This window comes from Brassica napus, chromosome C4, assembly GCF_020379485.1.
Source record: "Brassica napus cultivar Da-Ae chromosome C4, Da-Ae, whole genome shotgun sequence".
Taxonomy (NCBI): Eukaryota; Viridiplantae; Streptophyta; class Magnoliopsida; order Brassicales; family Brassicaceae; genus Brassica; species Brassica napus.
The window spans coordinates 2,476,729-2,497,037 of record NC_063447.1 but is presented as its reverse complement, the minus strand read 5'-3'; the positions used below and the strand labels follow the sequence as shown (position 1 = coordinate 2,497,037).

Sequence of the window (20,309 nt, the reverse complement as noted above, 5' to 3'; positions counted from 1 at the left end):
CACACTCTTTGCTTTCTTCTCATCTTACTCTCTCTCTGCCATGGTAAGAACACCATCTCTATACTAAGTCGGCATCCTGATCTCAATGGTAAGAAGGTCACCATTTTGCATAATCACTAACTCATCCGATATGAATTTGTAATATCATCATTTTCTATCTATTTATATAGGGCTTCTCCCAAATGGCAACTTTGAGCAGACCCCCCTCGAATCAAACATGAAGGGTCGACAAATAATCCGTGCAAACGCTCTCCCTCACTGGCAAATCTTTGGCTACGTGGAGCTGGTCTCGGGTGGGCTTCAGCCCGGAGGGTTCAATTATTCAATCCCACGTGGAGCCCACGCTGTGAAACTAGGAGGCCTTGCAATAATCTCTCAAGAAGTTAAAGTGAAGCGTGGTGTGGTCTACTCTTTAACGGTTGGGGTCACGAGGAGTTGCGCTGGGGACAAGAAAATTATAGTCTCTGTGTCTGGTCGGTCTGGAAAGATTCCCATCGAGACCATCTTTAGCTCAGACGCTGGGGATAGTTACGCTTGGGCTTTCACGGCAATGTCCGATGTGGTTAGAGTCACTCTCCAAAACCTTGATCTTCATCTTCATCTGGACCGTACGTGTGGACCCCTTGTAAATGTTGTCGCCATCAAAGAAATTATTCCTCTCCCGAGTGTGAACTTACCTATCAGAGAAGAATGTACATATCCCGTTAATTTTAGACAATATAGAATTTTCCTTCTTGCTTTTTACGGTTTTTTGTTGCAGCCTGATGTTACTATTTCACCCCCTAAACCTAATGTATCTTCCACGTATAGGGGCCAAACCAAACAGGGTGCAAAACGGAAGATTCGATATCGGTCCATACGTGTTCGCTAAATACTCTACCGGAGTCCTGATTCCGGCAAAGGGCCAAGAAGATTTCATCTCTCCGCTATCTCCGCTTCCAAACTGGTTCGTCGAGTCCCCGAAACCGGTGAAATATATCACTAATAGTAATTTTGAGCTTCGAATTCAAACTAGACTCCCTGCCGTCGAGCTCATTGCCGGAAAAGAAAGCGCAATCTCTCAGCTCATCCCTACACACGCCGGGCACGCATACTTCCTCAGTTTCATGGCAGGAGACGCACACAACGAATGCCACGGGTCGATGATGGTAAAGGCGTTTGCGGGAAAACAATCTTTTAATGTTTCTTTCGTGTCTAAAGGTAAGGGAAGTTTCAAAGCCAGGGCTTTTAGGTTTGTTGCCGTTTCCGAGCGTACCAAGTTAACTTTCTACAGTGTGTTTAATCATACTAGGCTTCATGACTCGGGCGATCTTTGTGGCCCTGTTCTTGATAATGTTGTCGTAATCCCTGCTTATTTTTGATTCTATTCATACCCAGATGTTGTTACAATAATGTCTCATTAAATGATTATACCATATTATAATCGTAAGCAATTTCGTGTTAGACTCTTTTTAATTTTTATTGTTGTCGAAGTCATTACGACTCACACCGATGGTGCATAAAATATTTCCATTATATTTGTGGAATACGCTGAGAAAATAGTTAAATGAGATTGTTGGTATATCGAATTTTATATGTTTTGCAACTCAACTAAAGTAACACCTAGAACGTGGTAACCTAGATATAATTTAGTACTAGATTGTAATCCGCGCTAAACGCGGGATTTATTCTTTTTGTTTTAAAATAATAATAAATTATAATTTCAATAATTTTATAAATTTAGAGTTTATTATCTATTTAATAGTTATTTGGACATAGATTACAATTTTGTTTTGGTAGAAACTTCTTGTGTTGTGTTTGGTATGAGTGAAAATTATGAGTTTGTTAATACTATATATATACAGTAGAGATTTCATAGCACGTTGAGATCTTCGTAATTCTGTAATTACTATTACTATTTGTTATAATAACTAAGGCTATTTAGTAGAATTTTCACCTAAATTGTTGAGCTGAATAGTTAGATTGTGACAAAAAAGAATAGTTAGTTTGTGACAAAAAAAAATAGTTATTTTGTGATAAAAAAAGAATAGTTAGATTGTTAGGTAAATCAAGATTATGTGAATATAATTTTACGTAGAGTATATTCTAAAACCATTACACCCTATGAACAAATATATTAAATATAAAATAGTATTTATCTGAGAGAGAATCTAACTATTGTTAAATTGATTACCGTATTATCAAAAGGTATTGATATAACCCATATGATCAAATATTTAGTAACTGAATTATAATAAAATGTATTTATAATGTTTTAGATATATAACATTATCTTGTTAGACCACTTCAAATTTAAGTGACAACTTTCCAACAGTAGATAAAAAGTAGGACTCTGTTTTAATAGATTAGATTAGATATATATAAGTTACGAAACATTAAAGAAAAAGAAAATGCGATAGTCAAAGGATTTCAACTAAACAAACTCAAAATGATAATTAAATTAGTTTTATCCATTTGGTCTAAATAATGGAACCAAAATTTTAAACCAAGACCTTTATATCAGTTTGCGTAACATTTGTAACCCTACCACATAAAAAAATATATAACGGATTGGGACTGGTCTAAATACAAAACTACAGAAGTTGATATAGTTTTACAAAGACCATTACGGAATCAAACTATATTGTATGCCTTTAATAACTCTAAATCACATGGAAGTATATAACCTAATAATTATTCTCCGACTCATTGCTTGCGCTACGCTTCCAGATCTGGATGACGTGGCAAAATCTACACCGTTAGATATGTTAAGACGTTGATCATCCAAAGTCAATCAGAAACGAGAATGAAAGAAAGATCCTCTACGTAACCTGTAAAACATACTCCATCCGTTCCTAAAAGATCCATGTTATAGATTTTTCACACTTATTAAGAAAACATTTACAATTGTATTTTCCAATACATTGTTTTCCTTAATTAGCTATTTTTAATAACTTTTAACCAATGAAATTTTATTAAACACAATTGTATTTTTTGAAAAGTACAATTTTTCATTAATTAATGTCTTGAAAATGTAAAAAATGTATTTTTTTAAAACAATTTTTTTTTCTAAAAAATGGATCTATAAGGAACAGAGGGAGTAAATTTTTTCTGTGCATATGATGTTTTACTTCGTCTCTTATATAGTAAAGCACAAGTCACATGACCAATCAAATCATCAAATTCTCCACATAATTAGTGTTTACAAAAATAAAGAAAAAAATCATTTAAAACAAAATGATGGATAGAAAAAAAATGTAACTACCCACTATCTTCTTTCTAATTCATCCACGATTTCTTTTCCATACTCATATCCTATTTTCTTGAACTTGACAAACAATTAACAACGAAACGCCCCATTGAAAACAGAATATGAGTGTCTATACTCCAATTTTAAAAACCGGAGTCAAAATAGCACAAAGCTTTCTTTCTAAAATTCATCCAAAACCACTTCGATATCACGATCTCTAAACCGTTTCGGCATCTTCTATTGTAATACTCACGCTGAACTTCACCTTTCCTAGCTCTCCCTAGACTCTCTTGGATCATTTATTCACCTACTTATCTGATTCATCGATTTTAAGTAGTTTCATTTGGTAGAGGTTTAGACACATCTCTTCATCTCAATTCGATCGTCTAATATCTTCAACTATTTCATTTTTTTTTGCAGGAACAAATCGAAGATGCCATTAGATTATACTCACGTTTCCCAACTGAAGCTTTGTAGAAAAAAAATTATCCCATCTTGCTATATGTTTTGGTTAGTGCTTAATCATCCAGTCATTATTACGCCAGTGTGTTCCTGTTTATGTTGTGGTTAACATAGATTTTTTTTTCTGCTCTGAAAGTATTGGTGTTTCTAGGGTTCATCTTCACTAAAGTAGGAAAGATACTATTCAATGTCTCCAAACCCATAAACGTTCAATACATGAATCTCTATAGACTTTTTGTTGTACTCAAAACATTTCTAACATATTGTTCATGCATTAGAAGCAGATGAGACGTTACAAGAAAAAAAAGAACAGCAAATGAGCTCTCAAAGAGTCATATAATTCTTCTAACATGGAGCTGCAAAACCACCTTTGAATGGAGTTCTTCTAACATGGAGCTGCAAACCCACCTTTGTGATTGTATAAGTGTCAATAAATCTTGAAAATTTTACGCAAGGTGTCAATTAAGAATATATTTCTTTCCAAATGCCATTATGATTAGAGTATTTAACAAATGTTTGATGTTTTAGTCATATCTAATGTATGATGTATTATTTTGATTTAAAAACTATAGCAGCATGCTTACATAGTAAGTATCACATATTTTCAAACTTACGTGTAAAGTAATTTTGATTACTCAAATTATTTTACATTCTTAACTTTTGATTTACTTTCATAGAATGATGTTTATGTCTTACATGCTGTTTTTTTCTTTACTGTTTTTAGTGTTTTGATTGGATTTGTAAAACTGTTTTTAAACTTTGATTTGTAAAATTGTTTGTAGATTAAAATGTTGAATGAACTACTGGACTTTAGATGCTAAAGACAAATTGCTCATATTCATATACATGTTAAGAATTAGCGGGAAAAAAAAAGACTGGAAGGACAAGACAGAAAGAAGTAATCAAGAAAGTTTCAAACCAATAATTGTATTGAAGTCTTTAAAAAGAATATTTGTATTGAACAATGTAATTTATATCAATATATAAGAAATTTAAACAGATCTAACTTAATTTTCATGTCTATGGTTAATTAACGATAATTGTGTTAATGTTTTTATGTTTACTTTTACTTTGTTTTTGCTAAGTTTTACACATGGGTTTACCACAAAATTTTTACACACGAAAACTATGTTTATATATGTAACTAAAATTTATTTGTAAGAAAGAATAATTTCCGCGCATAGCACGGACATCACTAGTTAGAGCAGGATTATTGCAAAACCCCATATAAGGGGGTTTTCTTAATTTTTAATGCATTTTATTAGGAAAAGTGTATTAAGAGACCAAGGACAGAAACCCATAAATTTAATAGGTCCATTGCAAAGGTTCTTAATTAAGAGTTCTTGAAAAAAAATTATTAAACTTATTTTTTTTATTAATTAAAACATACTAAAAAGATAACATTTGAAACATAATTTTTAAAAAAAAAACATAAAAACAAAGATTACTAAAATAAACGATAATACTTTAAAAGAAGCATTTGAGTTCAGTTATTGTCGTCTTCACGTCCAAATTTAAGCCATACATGTTCAACCAAATCATCTTTTAGTTGTTGATGCATCTGTCTATCACGAATTTTAGTTCGAACATTCATCATATTGGCGATATTTGTTGGGATATCTGTAGAATACATGAGATCCACATGTGAACTTTCGTTGTCTTCTCCTTGTTGGAACTCGGAAACATTAAATAGAGAGTATCCATCCCGTTCGTCTTCTACTATCATATTATGGAGTATGATACATGCTCGCATAATTCTCCCAATTTTGATTTTATCCCAAAAAAGTGATGGGTTTTTAACGATGGCAAAGCGAGATTGCAAGACTCCAAAAGCACGCTCGACATCTTTTCGGACAGCTTCTTGATGTTGAGCAAATAAAACTGCTTTCGGCCCTTGTGGCAATGGAATAGATTGGATAAAAGTTGCCCATTTCGGATAAATACCATCGGTGAGATAGTAAGCCAGGTGATACTCTCTTCCATTGACATAGTAAGTGACTGCCGGAGCATGACCCTTTATTATGTCATCAAAAACAGGTGAGCGATCAAGAACATTGATATCGTTTAAGGTACCCGGTGGTCCAAAAAACGCGTGCCATATCCAGAGATCGTATGAAGCAACCGCCTCTAAAACTATTGTTGGTTTTCCCGAGCCACGAGAATATTGCCCTTTCCAAGCAGTGGGACAATTCTTCCACTCCCAATGCATACAATCGATGCCGCCTATCATACCGGGAAATCCACGATAATCTTCAATATAAAGTAGACGTTGTAGATCAGCCAGTGTTGGTCTTCGTAGGTACTCATCGCCGAATAAATTTATTATTCCTTCCACAAAATGTTCCAAACATTTACGAGTCGTGGTTTCACCGAGACGTAGGTATTCATCGACCGTATCAGCTGCAATACCATATGCCAAGACACGAATAGCTGCTGTACACTTTTGGAGTGAAGAGAGACCAAGCCTTCCAAGAGCATCTTTTTTTTGGCGAAAGTATGGAACTTCATTGGAGAGTCGATCAACAATGCGCATGAACAAAGGCTTGTTCATTCTAAACCGTCGTCGGAAAAAAATTTCAGGATACGTCGGAGTTTCACTGAAATAATCATTCCATAGACGTACATGACCTTCTTCTCGGTTTCTTTCGATAAAGGCTCGTTTTTTTCTTTTTTTCCTTGCGTCTTCTTCATCACCATGAATCATTAAATTTTCGAAAGTTTGATCGAAAATTTGATCGAACTGTTGATCAAATGCATCATCAAACATTTGATCAAATTCTTCATCTACATTGTTATGGGAAGAAGAAGCCATATTTGGTGATTATAGGGTGGTTAAAGAAAGTGGTGATGGCTTTGTGTAAAGAGAGTGGAGATGTAAAGAAAGTGGAGATGGCTTTGTTAGAAGTTGAACTCGCTTGAGATTAAAGAGAGTGGAGATGTTGTTGGAAGTAGAAGCAGGTTGAGATTTAAAAGAGTGGAGATGGCTTTGATGCTGTAACAAGTCGCTTGTGTTTGGTTTTAAATACACATGCATATAAACAAAATAAGTAGCCCGTGACACAAACACAATCATACAACTAGAAGACACAAACACAATCATACAAAACACCAGTCCGTGACTCCAAAAAGACACTACACATGCCATTACAAGACACCAGTCCGTGACTTCTACAAGACACTACACATGACACTAGAAGACACCACACAACACTACACAATTGCTTCAGTCTGTGACTTCTCTAGTTGAAATCGAGACTTGACTTCACTTCAAACTTCACTTTCTCACCTGCATTAGGACAACAAAATTTTAAACGTAAGAACACCACAAAACATAATAACAACACCATTAAATTTAACATCACAGAACATGAGAACCACAAAAGCATTTTAACATCACCCAACATTTTCACACTGAAACTTACCGCATAACTGAAACGACACTTACACTTAACTAATTAGACATCAACTCAGTTATGAGTTTCAGCTTCAGCGCTTCCTCAAACTCTAGTAGCGGTTCTTGTTTTTCATATAGTTTCTCCAGTAGCTTCATCTTGGACATCCTTTCCTTTATCTCCAAATCTTGCTTCCTGATCGTCCACATCGTCTGATACTTAGCAACGTCCTTGCCATCAACCACTGCCTTCTTCCCAATGGCTTTTGATGCCTTAACGCCAGGGGGACGGCTGGTTCTTCCATCATCGGTTTCAATTGCTTGAGAGCTCTCTGACTGTGAAGCGTCGCCAACCTTCCTCTTCTTCGAACATCCATCAGTTTTGGCAGTAGATAGCTCAGACCACTTCTGGTCTGAGCGCAATTCCTTCCATGCATGCTCTAAGGTGAACTTCTTTTTGTGGTTGGCAAAGAAGATTTCGTGGGCAAGTTTGAGAACATCATTCTCATTTTGCCCACTTCTCCTCTCCCTGGTAGCAGCCTCAAACGCTCCACAAAACTTGCTCACCATGTCATTGATCTTGTGCCATCTTTGCTTGCACTGAGACGACTCTCTCTTTTCACATCCAACAAGCTTAGGACTGGCGTTGAAGTAAGTTGCAATTCTTTTCCAGAATGCAACTGACCTCTGCTCATTCCCAACAACGGGATCCTTACTCGTGTTCAGCCACGAGCTGATGAGCACGACGTCCTCTGTTGGACTCCAACTCCTTCTTTCTTTAGGCTGTGCAGGACTGCTCTCTTCGAAGTTGCATCCTTCAGTAGCTTGTGTCCCGAATACTGGAGGAGCAGAGGATTCAAAACCAGAACTATCTTGTTGACTTTGAAGAAGATCAACAAAATTTAAATTCTTATATAGATTGGGATCCATATCTGAATTTGTCTAAAGGAAGAGAAGAACAGAAGAAGAGAATAATCCACGGTTGAAGATTAAAATAAAAAGAAGAGAAGAAACCGTAGTTGATAGATGGAAGAGAAGAAGAGAAGAAGCCGTAGTTGATAAATGGAAGAGAAGAAGAGAAGAAGGAGTTGTTTATAGAAGATAGAAAGTTTAACTTACAACCAATTCGAGTTGACATTCACCTAACTCATTAATCAGACTTAAACATCTTTCTATCTACCCATTAATCACACCTCAGACAACCAGCCAGATTCACAATGAATATATTGCAGAGAAACGAGATTCACAATCAATATATTGCAGACATTAATCAGTTTCTATCTAACCATTAATCACACCTAACCACAGCTTTTTTTTCAAACTAACAATCAATTTACGAGAGCAAATATTATTGTTTTACCTGTACACCAATTGTAGACCTCTGCATTGACGAACCTTCAGGTATCTTCGTGTAGCTTCATTCGTCCATCTAAAGAAACAAAGAAAAAGAGACAGAACAAAAAGAATCAGTGATGATCGATCTTTAAATTACCAGATAAATTTCTCAAGTCACACAACCAACATAAGAGACCTAATCAACATAATAAACAGAGACACGGACTTAAACAAACACAAGAGACATCATCATCTGTACAATCACGAGCTGAGACATAAAAGGACAAATACATAGCTTTACCTTTTTCGATTTGATTTCCTCGACCCTAGTCATGGGCCGGAGAGCTTCGACGACTGAGAAAGACACGCCGAGTCATCGAGGAGAACAAGAGAGATAAGCGGAGTAGTCGAGGATGGCTAGAGAGACGTGGAGGCATCGACGAGACCAAGAGAGAGAGAGTCGGAGTCGTCGAGGATCGCGAGACTGGAGTGTCAATCGTCGGCGAGACCGATAGCAAACAGAGCCCTCCAGGATCGCAAGAGAGACGACGACTTGTCGATGAGACCGAGAGAGACGACGACTCGTCGAGGAGACCGAGAGAGAAGCAGCGTCGCCGAATACACCGGCGGAGACGACGACTCGTCGAGGAGACCGAGAGAGAAGCAGAGTCGCCGACGACACCGTCGAGGAGAGATCAGCGCCGAGGAGAGATCACCAAAGAGTTTCGATATCGTCGAGGATTCGGGAGTGAAAGAGAGAAGATGATCCGTCAAGAGAGAGATAGAATGGTGCATTTGTGACGCGTGTCCCATAAAACCGTCTCCTCTTTTTCTTAATTAAGCGACGTTTCTATCTAATTATCATATTTTTCTTTTTTTTTAAATCTAAAAATACCTACATACGGTGCTTAGAGACCGCGATATTAATGCTCTTATATACTAAACCGCAAGTCATCTCTCCAATCAAAATCTGACACGTGGAAAATCTTTTTAAAAATTAAAAAAACAATTGACATGTGGAAAAGCTAAAAAACTAAAAATAAATAATTAATTTTTTTTCTAAAGTTCCTATTTTCTTTAGTCTAAATATTAACTACCTATTTCTTATTTTTCTTAAAAATTTTAAGCTATGTTGGTTTATATATTTTTTGTATTTTCTTTAGTATCTTTTGTATAATAAAAACATAAATCAATTGACCAATAATTCAAGTTTATTTTTCAAAAGAAAAACAAATTACTGAAAAGAAAAACAGTTGAAACAAGAGAACAAACCAGTTTATTTTTAGTTTTACTCTACAAAAAACGAAAAGAGGAAAAAACTGTGTCAACTGTCTCAACCATTACAGCCACGATATCCACCTCTTACATTACATCAACTTTAAATGCACACTAGAATCACTTTGACAAAAAAAATTACTTATAAAATTATTCCAAACAGTTTCATTTTTTTCCACAAAGTAACCGATGCTTCATCTTTCGTATACTTTGATTTTCTTCTCTTGAAAACGCTGTCGAAGTGTATAAAATGATTTTAGGGAAGATGAAGTGAAGGTTATACTGGCTTTTTGGAAATTCGTGGTTAGTGGTGTAGACGAGTTCAGATAATACTCCGTCCGTTTTATTTTAAGTGTTACTTTGAGTTTGTGCATATAGATTAAGGACATAATTAATTTTATATATTTCTTATATAAAAACACAATTACCTATACACTTAACCATATTCCAACTAATAAAAAATAAATTATTAATAAAAATTAATAAATTTTGTATTGAAAGTTGAAAATAAAACTTATTTTGTAACGAATTTTTTTTCTACAACGACACTTAATAGGAAACGGAGGGAATAGTTGTTTAGTAAAAGAGTAAGCGATAAAGTTTTAACTTTTAAGTCTCAGCATTTAATTATCTTCCATTACGAAGTTTTATTTATTTTTTTAGTTTTTTTTCTGCAGAGAAATCATTGCTACTACTAGATCTTCAAGCGATAAGGTGAAATAAATTTTAGAAGATAATTAAACAAGAGAATGTTAATCATTTTCTTATTCCGTACGTAGTACGGGTAGACAACTAGTAATAATTAAAATGAATTATAATACGTTAATTTTTCGACAGTGATGATATATTTAAGAAATCAACATTTGTATTCGTCATTTTACAATCGATGAAAAATTGGAGTGTTGCAAAATGTTAAAACCATTTAAAGAATAAACATCAATACTATTAATTCTGGATCATGCCCTGTTGATATTAGTTGTGTTCGACTAATTATTTACATGTTTTACTCTTCCAAAAAGGAAAAATAACTTTTTAATTTATGTAGCATCTAATATTATGGTTTTAAAAGTTAAAAACATAACTACTTATCTGATGTAAAAAAACGTAACTCCCTATTTCTTTGGGTAGTGGGCTATTTGACAACCACATATAACTTTTGAAATTAACATCAATATTATTAAAACATAAACATGACCTATTGATATAGATGTGGTCCAACTATTTTAATACAATTATTAAATTTCTTATTAATCATTTAAAATAAATATTATACAAAGAAAAACATATATATGATTCAAAACTCGAATGTAAAAATTAAATTTCAACGAAAACGTAAAACAAAATATATACCCGCCCTTTTAACGCTACTAAGGACGGGTCAAAATCTAATTATTATTCAACACTCAACCCGGACCCGGACATGACCTAATCGAGAAAGATCGCAACGTTGCGGGTGCCTTATCGTCCAGTATAATAATAACTAGGTGATAACCCGCGCCCTGCGCGGAGTAAATAGATTTCAAAATATTATCACTTTTAATTTGTAGACATAATAAAAGTTAAAGTAATACTATATGTTATAAAGTAAGGGTTAGACGAAATTTAGTATGTCAATCTAAATTAAGCTGCGGAATTTTTGTTTAAAAATTGTATATTTGTTTGCATAAAATAAATTATAAATATAAAATAAAACGAAACATAAGCAATAGACTAATAAAATATAAAAGAAACAATGTCTTGAATGGTTTCAAATCGGAAACAGAGTTAAAGCTAGCCATTTGATTGCTTGAGAGAATGTTTTGATATGAGCAAAGTCGAGAAGAAAAGTGTGGTGAGTTTTCTAAATTATAGAAGCCGTATATTTATACTAAAAAGGAATCTCCATGGGGTCGGTCATATGGATTCAAAATAATGGCCGTAACTAAATCGAATATTACACATAACTTGCGCTCCAATCTTAGTCGAGAATTACTTTAATATTGTAAATAGTTAATGCAAACTTCCTTTTATCAATCGCAATTGAACAAATTCAAGAAAGTTCATGATTATTAATTGATTACAATAATTTGAACCTTAATCTACGTTCCTTATATACAAAAGTCAAGTCCTCACAAATCACGTATTACTACCATCAATTTACCAAATTTGTAATTTAAAAATATATCAAAGTTATTAGAAGTTTCCTTTTTCCCAATCATCAATCAATTTTTTCCTTGCAAATCACGTTTAAATCATGGGCAATTTGCTCCGCCATTATTTGCTTTATGCAAGCTGGCGTTAAAATCTTACTTACGATAGATCATATAAGGTAAGTTTTTATAATTGTATGCCAGAAAATCGTATTTTACCTTAGTTTCTACAATCGCAAGGCGGAGATCATCTAACAATTTAATGAAACGGGGCAAGTATATGCCATATGCATGGTTCTTCTGTTTCACTATTTTAAAACAAAGTTTTCCTCTTGATATATTTTTAAGAGAACAAATATTTTTTTCGTATTTTTAAGAAAATCAATCACTTGAGCATGTATTGATCATCAAATACTTTTTAGGATTTTTCAGAAAACAAACTTTGATTGATAATCGTACATTAATTTTTTCGCATCTATATTCATTTTGAATAAAAAATTAGACCACTACGTATGTCAGTAATGTTTTTGTATTGAAACAAATTAATGAAAAAACTTCAGTTAAGGTAATTAACATAATTTTAAAATCTTTGATGTAATACGTAGAACTTCGGTTAAGGTAACTAACGCAAGAAATAAATGATAAGGTTTGATGTAATACGTATCAACGTATATATGTGACAAATGTAGACAAAGCTAAGGAAATTATAAAGTTTTGATCAATGGCATGTTGTGTAATTACTCTAGTTAACAAAGGGGTTTTAAATAGAATAGGCGAGGGAGCTTGTGGAGTTGCCACGTAAGAAATGGCACACTTGTAATAAACACATGAACTAAAGGTTATTTATTTTTAATGCTCCTCAAATAATAATAAAGGGATTATTCTCTGACTTATTGCTTGCGCTACGCTCCCAGATCTGGATGACGTGGCAATATATACACCGTTAGATGTGTTTGAAGGTAGACCTCAGCACACTATATAACTTCTCTCTCCTCAGTAGAATAGAAAAGAGATATATATCCTCTTCATTCAGACAGCGAATAAGAAAGAAGACACACACACCGAAGCCAAACGAAACTATCCTTAAGGACGAAGATGGCCGTCGAGAAATCGAACACGATGGTGGACGGCGTCGAGATACTGAAGCCGCGTACGGACAACAGAGAATACAGGAAGATTGTCCTCAAGAACTCGCTCCAAGTCCTCTTGATCAGCGATCCCGATACCGATAAGGTCTGAGATCGCTCCCGTTTCGATTCAATTTAAATCTGATGATTCATAAATTTTGATCCTTTAGTTCTGATTCATATTACTGATTCGTAAAGTTTGATCCTTTATTTCAAAGTGTGCTGCTTCAATGAGCGTTAGTATCGGATCTTTCTCTGACCCACAAGGATTAGAAGGCTTAGCTCACTTCCTCGGTACGTTGATTTCTCCAAAGTCTTGTGCTTTCTCAATTATTAATGTGTCCCCATCTTATCATTTGAGCTTAATTGGGTTTTGTAATAATGATTTATTTTTGTTTTTTTCTAGAGCATATGCTGTTTTATGCAAGTGCAAAGTACCCAGAGGAAGATAGTTACTCCAAGTACATCACTGAGGTAATACATATATACATACTCTGGAGAAGTTGTTCTTTTGTTTGTTTGTTTCTTCTGTTGATTTTGAATTTGTCTATGGTGTATAGCATGGAGGGAGCACAAACGCGTATACATCCTCTGAAGAGACAAACTACCATTTCGATATCAATGCTGATTGTTTCAGTGAGGCTTTGGACAGGTATGATTGTTGTTCTTTTTCTCTTTTTTTTTTTTATTGCTAACTAATCTGTTGCCTACTATCTTGGCTGGCTAAGATTCTTACTTAACTTGCTGAATCAGGTTTGCTCAGTTCTTTATCAAACCACTAATGTCAGCTGAGGCCACTATGAGGGAGATCAAGGCTGTTGACTCAGGTTCGTTTTTTTTTTTTTTTTTAATTTATGTTAATCTTGATCTACTCCCTTGAAGTTAAAACTGATTATAACGAGTTTTTTTTTTTTTTTGTATCCAGAGAATCAGAAAAACTTACTCTCTGATGGTTGGCGGATGAGACAGGTATAGCTCTGGTTCTAAACAGCAATGATTTTAAGCTGTTTTTGATTTATTTCCTCTCATTGGGTTGGTACTATCACTGTTGAGCAAATCATTATGATAAGAAAAAAATATTAATTGTCAAAAAGAAGTTTTCTTTGAACTTCTGATAGATCTTTACATGCTTCAGAGGTATATGATATTTACTTCTAATTTGATAAAAACAGTTACAGAAGCATCTAAGCAATGAAGACCATCCCTTTCACAAATTCAGCACAGGTCTATATTCTAATTGTTTTCACTGTCTTTGCTATGAATGCGTTTATGGAATGCTATTTATCATGATGCATATGAATAGTCAATTGTGCTTCCTAAAAAGTGAGATTTGTGATTAGGAAACATGGATACACTTCATGTAAAACCCCAAGCGAAAGGAGTGGATACAACGAGCGAGCTTATTAAGTTCTATGAAGAACACTATTCTGCCAACATCATGCACCTCGTTGTATATGGGAAGGGTATGTTTTTTTATACTAACACAAACCTCAAACTTCTCTTTCTTTCTATTTAAATAGGTAACACTAACACTGATGTCCTTTGCTCTGGATATATTTTCAGAAAGCCTTGACAAAATTCAAGATCTTGTGGAAGGGATGTTCCAGGAAGTCCAAAACACCAACAAAACCATCCCTAGATTCCCTGGTCAGCCATGTACTTCGGACCATTTGCAGGTCTTTTCTCAAATTCATAATTTATTTTAAGAAGAAAAATATTTATGCTAGAATGTTCCTGAGATGGTGTTTGGGTTTTTAGATTCTTGTGAAGGCTGTTCCTATCAAGCAAGGACACAAGATCAACGTGTCATGGCCCGTAACTCCTAGCATTCATCGTTATGAAGAAGCACCATGCCGGTACCTTGGCCATCTAATTGGACATGAAGGCGAAGGAAGTTTGTTTCATGCTTTGAAGACCTTGGGTATGCTTTCTTTGTGGCACATGCTAATAGGTTTTTTTTTTTGAGTTTCTTGCTTAAGTCTTTTTATTGCTTGCAGGGTGGGCAACGGGACTTTCAGCTGGTGAAGGAGATTGGACTCTTGATTATTCTTTCTTCACGGTTTCTATTGAACTTACCGATGCTGGTCATGGTGCGTTTCTCTTACTGTATTTCTTTTAACTCTAGGAGAGTTTACAACAGTCTTATTCGTTCTTGTGTTGACTAGAGCGTATGAGTGTGTTTGGTGTTTACAGAGCATATGCAAGATATATTGGGGCTGCTGTTCAAATACATTCAGCTATTACAACAGACTGGTGTCTGTCAGTGGATTTTTGATGAGGTATGGCTATGCTAATTGCTTTTTATTTTGACGTATTCTAATGACTCAGTCCTCAAAGGTTTTGATACATCTCTTGTTATTACTGAAGCTCGCAGCTATTTGTGAGACAAAATTTCATTATCAAGACAAAACACCACCAATGTCTTATATAGTGGATATTGCATCAAACTTGCAGGTAAATTATAGTTTTGTTCTTTAGCTTTCCTTGTAGGCTTTCTTCTATACATATGACTGCTTGATATAATTGAGTTTATGCGTCTTTAAGAATGAAGAATATATGTTTACCTCTGGTACTACGTCAATGACCAATTAGCTATTACATTAGCAGTCCATATGAAGTTATTTAGTGCAACTATGTTTGGTAATCTACATCCTTAAAGCACACACCCAAGTTCATGCTAATATATCAACAATTTATGTATCCTTGACAATTATATTTCAGATATTTCCGACAAGGGACTGGCTGGTTGGATTGTCCCTGCCATCTAAATTTAATCCAGCCACTATACAAAAGGTTGTAGATGAGCTTTCTCCTAGCAATGCTCGGTAAGTCTGTGATCTTTAAGTGAATTAGAATTCTTTTATTTTATTGGTGATGAAATCATGAGCTTATACCTAAGCTAATTCCACCATTGTTTCTAATATATCTGAGGACGAGATGCATACGACACGTTATTTTATTCGATATCTTCACTAGCTTTTTTATGGCAGTTTACTTTGTCCATTTCCTGTCATGCTATGAGAGTTTTCATGCTGTCAAAGCTCTGGAATCTATTGATATAACCAAACTGTTGTCTTGTTTTTTTTGTAGAATCTTTTGGGAGTCGCAGAAATTTGAAGGACAAACGGACAAGAATGAGCCATGGTATAACACTGCCTATTCTCTTGAGAAGATAACCAGCTCTACCATTCAGGTTCTCATTTGATATATTATACTTACTCGAAATGATTCGTTTAATATGTTTTGCCTTATACTTACTCGAAATGATTCGTTTATATGTTTTGCCTTGTTAATCTTTTTGGTTTGTGTAAAATTATTACAGGAGTGGGTGAAGTCAGCTCCTGATGTGAACCTGCACCTACCAGCGCCTAATGTCTTCATCCCTACAGATTTGTCACTAAAAGATGCTAAGAACAAGGTTCAAATTTCACCACACTAGTTATTATTATTTTTTTAATGTGTGAAGCAGTGTTCTTATGTGATCAAGTTCTGGAACAGGAGACTGTCCCAGTTTTGTTGAGAAACTCGCCTTTCTCGAGGTTGTGGTACAAGCCAGACACGATTTTCTCAAAGCCAAAGGCGTATTTCAAGATGGATTTCAATTGTCCTCTCGCAGTCAGCTCTCCGGACGCAGCGGTTCTTACTGATATCTTTACGAGACTATTGATGGACTATTTAAATGAATATGGTAAGATCTAATCTATACATCCCTCAGTATTGTTCTTTCACTTACTCTTTGCCTCTTCTATGTTGTAGCTTATTATGCACAAGTTGCTGGTCTTCACTATGGTGTGAGCCTTTCAGACAATGGTTTCGAGGTGAGTTTGGCATTTGCCTCATTCACACCACATGCTTTTACCTGTGTTTTGCGCTAATTGTTTTTATTTTCCCTTCCTAGTTGACCCTTCTTGGTTACAATCACAAACTGAGGATTTTGCTGGAAACTGTTATTGAGAAAATAGCCAATTTTGAAGTTAAACCTGACAGGTTTGCTGTTATCAAGGTGATCATGTTAAGCTTTGTCTCTCTTTATTACTTAAGTTAACAATTTAGACGACCACTAAATCTTGTCTTTTACTAGGAAACTGTCACAAAAGAGTATCAAAACTACAAGTTCCGTCAGCCATATCACCAAGCAATGTATTATTGCTCGCTGATATTACAAGATCAAACCTGGCCTTGGACAGAGGAACTAGAAGTTCTCTCTCATTTGGAAGCTGAAGATGTAGCTAAGTTTGTCCCAATGTTGTTATCAAGGACATTCATTGAGTGTTATATAGCAGGTACTAAGATTAGATATTTCTTTTCCTTTTATCAGAAGTTGTCTTGGTGTTCAAATATATACATTTACTTCATTTCAGGTAATGTGGAGGATAATGAAGCTGAGTCAATGGTCAAGCATGTTGAAGATGTTCTTTTCAATGATCCAAAGCCTAAGTGCCGACCTTTGTTCCCATCCCAGCACCTGACTAATAGAGTTGTGAAGCTCGAAGAAGGTATGAAGTACTTCTACCACCAAGATGGCTCGAACCCTAGTGATGAAAACTCTGCTCTAGTACACTATATCCAGGTACTTGTTCAGATTAGAAGATGGCTTTTTCGAGAGACCTTACTGCTTTGGTGGCTAACTAAAACATTGGTTGCCACAAACAGGTTCACAGAGATGACTTTGCCATGAATATTAAGCTTCAGCTATTTGGTCTCGTTGCAAAGCAAGCCACCTTTCACCAACTTAGAACGGTGGAGCAACTTGGTTACATCACTGCACTTGCTCAGAGGTATACTTATGTTTTTGTTTCCTCACATTTACTCATATGCCCCCACCCGAACTCTGTTTAACCATACTTTTCTGCAACTTAGGAACGATTCTGGCATTTATGGTGTGCAGTTCATAATCCAGTCATCAGTGAAGGTAACCAAACGATCTCTGTCTGATAGAATTGATCTAATAACCACCCTTAGTGCTCTTGTCTGTAACTGCCTTCGGGTGTTGATGGTTTTAAACAGGGTCCTGGACATATTGATTCGAGGGTGGAGTTGTTGCTGAAAAACTTCGAGAGTAAACTTCATGAGATGAGTGATGAGGAATTCAAGGTGAGATGGGTGAACCAATGTATATATCTCAAGTGACAATATGTTCCTTATTAACTAACTGACATGAGTTACTCTTTCCTCCAGAGCAATGTAACAGCTTTGATAGACATGAAGCTTGAAAAATACAAGAACTTAAAGGAGGAGTCCCGGTTTTACTGGCAAGAGATTCAAAGAGGAACACTCAAGTTCAACCGTAAAGAGGCAGAGGTAACATAATTGAATCAACATGTAGGATTAATTCAAGTGAGTATTGAAGTTGTTTTGGGAGAAACTAACTTGTGGTTTCCTTGTGGACAGGTTGCTGCACTGAGGCAGCTTCAGAAGCAAGAGCTGATAGATTTCTTCGAGGAATACATCAAGATTGGAGCAGCGAGGAAGAAGTCCTTGAGCATAAGAGTATATGGTAGCCAGCATTTGAAAGAGATGGCAAGTGACAAGGATGAAGTCCCATCACCATCTGTTGAAATTGAAGATATTGTTGGTTTCAGAAAGGCTCAGCCTCTTCATGGGTCGTTCAGAGGATGCGGACAACCCAAACTGTGAGGGGCTGAATCTCATTATACAGGGACAATCATTTTATATCTTCTTTGATCCTTTCTCGTTGTAAGAATAAAACAGGTGAACCTTATGTTGGCATCATTTTCACAAAAAACAAATGAAATAGACTAAAAGATGGCAAAAACTAAATATTGAACCGTATATGATTTGTTACTATGACAGTAATTCTCAAAACTATAAAATTCTTCGAAATTAAAATATTATATGCAAATTGGTGGAATTAGACGCCATATCCAAAAAAACATTTTAAAAAAGTAAATCTCTGAAATAAGTACTAAGGTATATTCAAAATTTAAAAAATATATGCAACTTAGATCACATTCAGAGCTTCTCCAACTGTAAATGTTTTACTAGTGTCTCATTAGTTAAGGCAAATGAAAAAATAAGTTAATTAGGTGAGAGAATACAAAAGTATCTAAACTAATATTTATAAGAAACTGTTACAAGAAAAAGAAACTGTTAATATACTACGGTGACATACAGTGGCGGATCTAGAAAACTTTTTAGTCGGAGGCATATTATTATAAATGTAGTATATAATTTAAATATTAAATTAATGTTAAATTTCAAATATAATGATATATATTAGTCAAATAATAATCAAAATTTTATTTTAAAATATTATATTATATTTTTGTCAATCATCCTTTTTGTCCATAAGAAACTACTTAGATTGTTTATAAAAAAAATGGGAAAATTGTCAAAACGGAACAAAAATTTAGTATGGTTGTCCCTTTGGTATAAAACCAATTTTGTCCATTTTGTCTCCCTTTTATCTTTTTTCTTTCTGAAATTTAATGAAATAAATAGTTTAATGAATCAAAAAAAAATTAAAAATATAAACAATTAATAAAACACCGATATACACAAACACATATATTTTTTTAGTTGAAAAACTTGATAGATAAAATTTTTAAATTTTGTTCTACTAAAAGTAGGACTCGTCTTCTACGGAAAATGAGTTAGTAGAAAACGAACTCCTGAATAAACAAATCCATCTACCTTTTTTAGAACAAAAAATCTATTTTTAATTAAAATTCTAAATATGAGGAATGCGAATTCTACTAATTGTAAAGATATCTAATTTTCTCTCAAATGCAGTTTCTACTTTTATGAAGTATTCTAAAATTTCGGGAATGCGAAATCTAAGTACAACACGTACGTCTACATGAGGTAGAAATTGCATTCAAGATTTTTGTCATGGTTCTACTCATTGTAGAAGGTGCCTTCTATGGATAATAAAACCTGTTTTTTCGAAAATTAAGGAAGTTTCTGTTAAGAAAATATTCTAAAAATATTCTAACTTCCTAAAACGTGTTTTGATCGATTTGCTTTGCCAAAATATATAAAAAAACAATTTTTCATTTTCTTCTTCATCAATATATGATTTCTCCATAGTTTGTCTTGTGATTTTCACAAACTCTTATTCTATGATACATATCTATACAACATGTGGTGTTTGGGAATTTGGTTCAACCACTGGATGAGTTTTTCGGCTGATGACAAAGAGGGTAGGCTACTGTTATTGGAATCAAGTTCTACATTAGAAGATTTTAAAAGAATGGTTGTGGAGGATTTTGATAGGGAAGAAGATTAGGGTTAGTAGGGATATTTGGTTCCGGACTTCAGTGTCTTTTGTTCCTTTTTTTAAAATTGTTTTTACATTTCTTTTACCTTTCTAAAACATTTTATTTTTATCTTTTTCATTA

General features: G+C 34.6%; 3 protein-coding genes across 3 annotated transcripts; 2 read left to right on the top strand and 1 right to left on the bottom strand.

Moving 5' to 3' along the window:
• Positions 1-217: 217 nt before the first annotated feature.
• Positions 218-1,361, top strand: LOC106392480. Its single transcript, XM_048754065.1, has 2 exons — positions 218-692; positions 811-1,361. The coding sequence occupies exons 1-2, from the start codon at positions 218-220 to the stop codon at positions 1,359-1,361; spliced, it is 1,026 nt and encodes a 341-aa protein (XP_048610022.1).
• A 5,781-nt stretch (positions 1,362-7,142) lies between these two features.
• Positions 7,143-8,012, bottom strand: LOC106392479 (glutathione S-transferase T3-like). The gene has a single exon (XM_022700728.1). The coding sequence runs from the start codon at positions 8,010-8,012 to the stop codon at positions 7,143-7,145; it is 870 nt and encodes a 289-aa protein (XP_022556449.1).
• A 4,812-nt stretch (positions 8,013-12,824) lies between these two features.
• LOC106396187 (insulin-degrading enzyme-like 1, peroxisomal) lies at positions 12,825-18,741 on the top strand. Its single transcript, XM_013836519.3, has 26 exons — positions 12,825-13,054; positions 13,167-13,242; positions 13,355-13,422; positions 13,509-13,600; positions 13,702-13,775; positions 13,874-13,917; positions 14,121-14,172; positions 14,289-14,411; positions 14,512-14,624; positions 14,707-14,869; positions 14,946-15,038; positions 15,142-15,227; positions 15,316-15,402; positions 15,670-15,773; positions 16,039-16,141; positions 16,271-16,366; positions 16,447-16,636; positions 16,705-16,766; positions 16,847-16,951; positions 17,030-17,231; positions 17,310-17,518; positions 17,602-17,726; positions 17,809-17,860; positions 17,956-18,042; positions 18,127-18,249; positions 18,340-18,741. The coding sequence occupies exons 1-26, from the start codon at positions 12,917-12,919 to the stop codon at positions 18,583-18,585; spliced, it is 2,913 nt and encodes a 970-aa protein (XP_013691973.1). The 5' UTR covers positions 12,825-12,916; the 3' UTR covers positions 18,586-18,741.
• The last annotated feature ends 1,568 nt before the right edge of the window (positions 18,742-20,309 follow it).

Coding starts and splice junctions, on each gene's coding strand:
- LOC106396187 (XM_013836519.3), top strand. CDS start 12,917: ATGGCCGTCGAGAAATCGAACACGATGGTGGACGGCGTCGAGATACTG. Junction 13,243..13,354: donor AGGCTTAGCTCACTTCCTCG/GTACGTTGATTT, acceptor GTTTTTTTCTAG/AGCATATGCTGTTTTATGCA. Junction 17,232..17,309: donor CATTGAGTGTTATATAGCAG/GTACTAAGATTA, acceptor ACTTCATTTCAG/GTAATGTGGAGGATAATGAA.
- LOC106392479 (XM_022700728.1), bottom strand. CDS start 8,012: ATGGATCCCAATCTATATAAGAATTTAAATTTTGTTGATCTTCTTCAA.
- LOC106392480 (XM_048754065.1), top strand. CDS start 218: ATGAAGGGTCGACAAATAATCCGTGCAAACGCTCTCCCTCACTGGCAA. Junction 693..810: donor CTTACCTATCAGAGAAGAAT/GTACATATCCCG, acceptor TTCCACGTATAG/GGGCCAAACCAAACAGGGTG.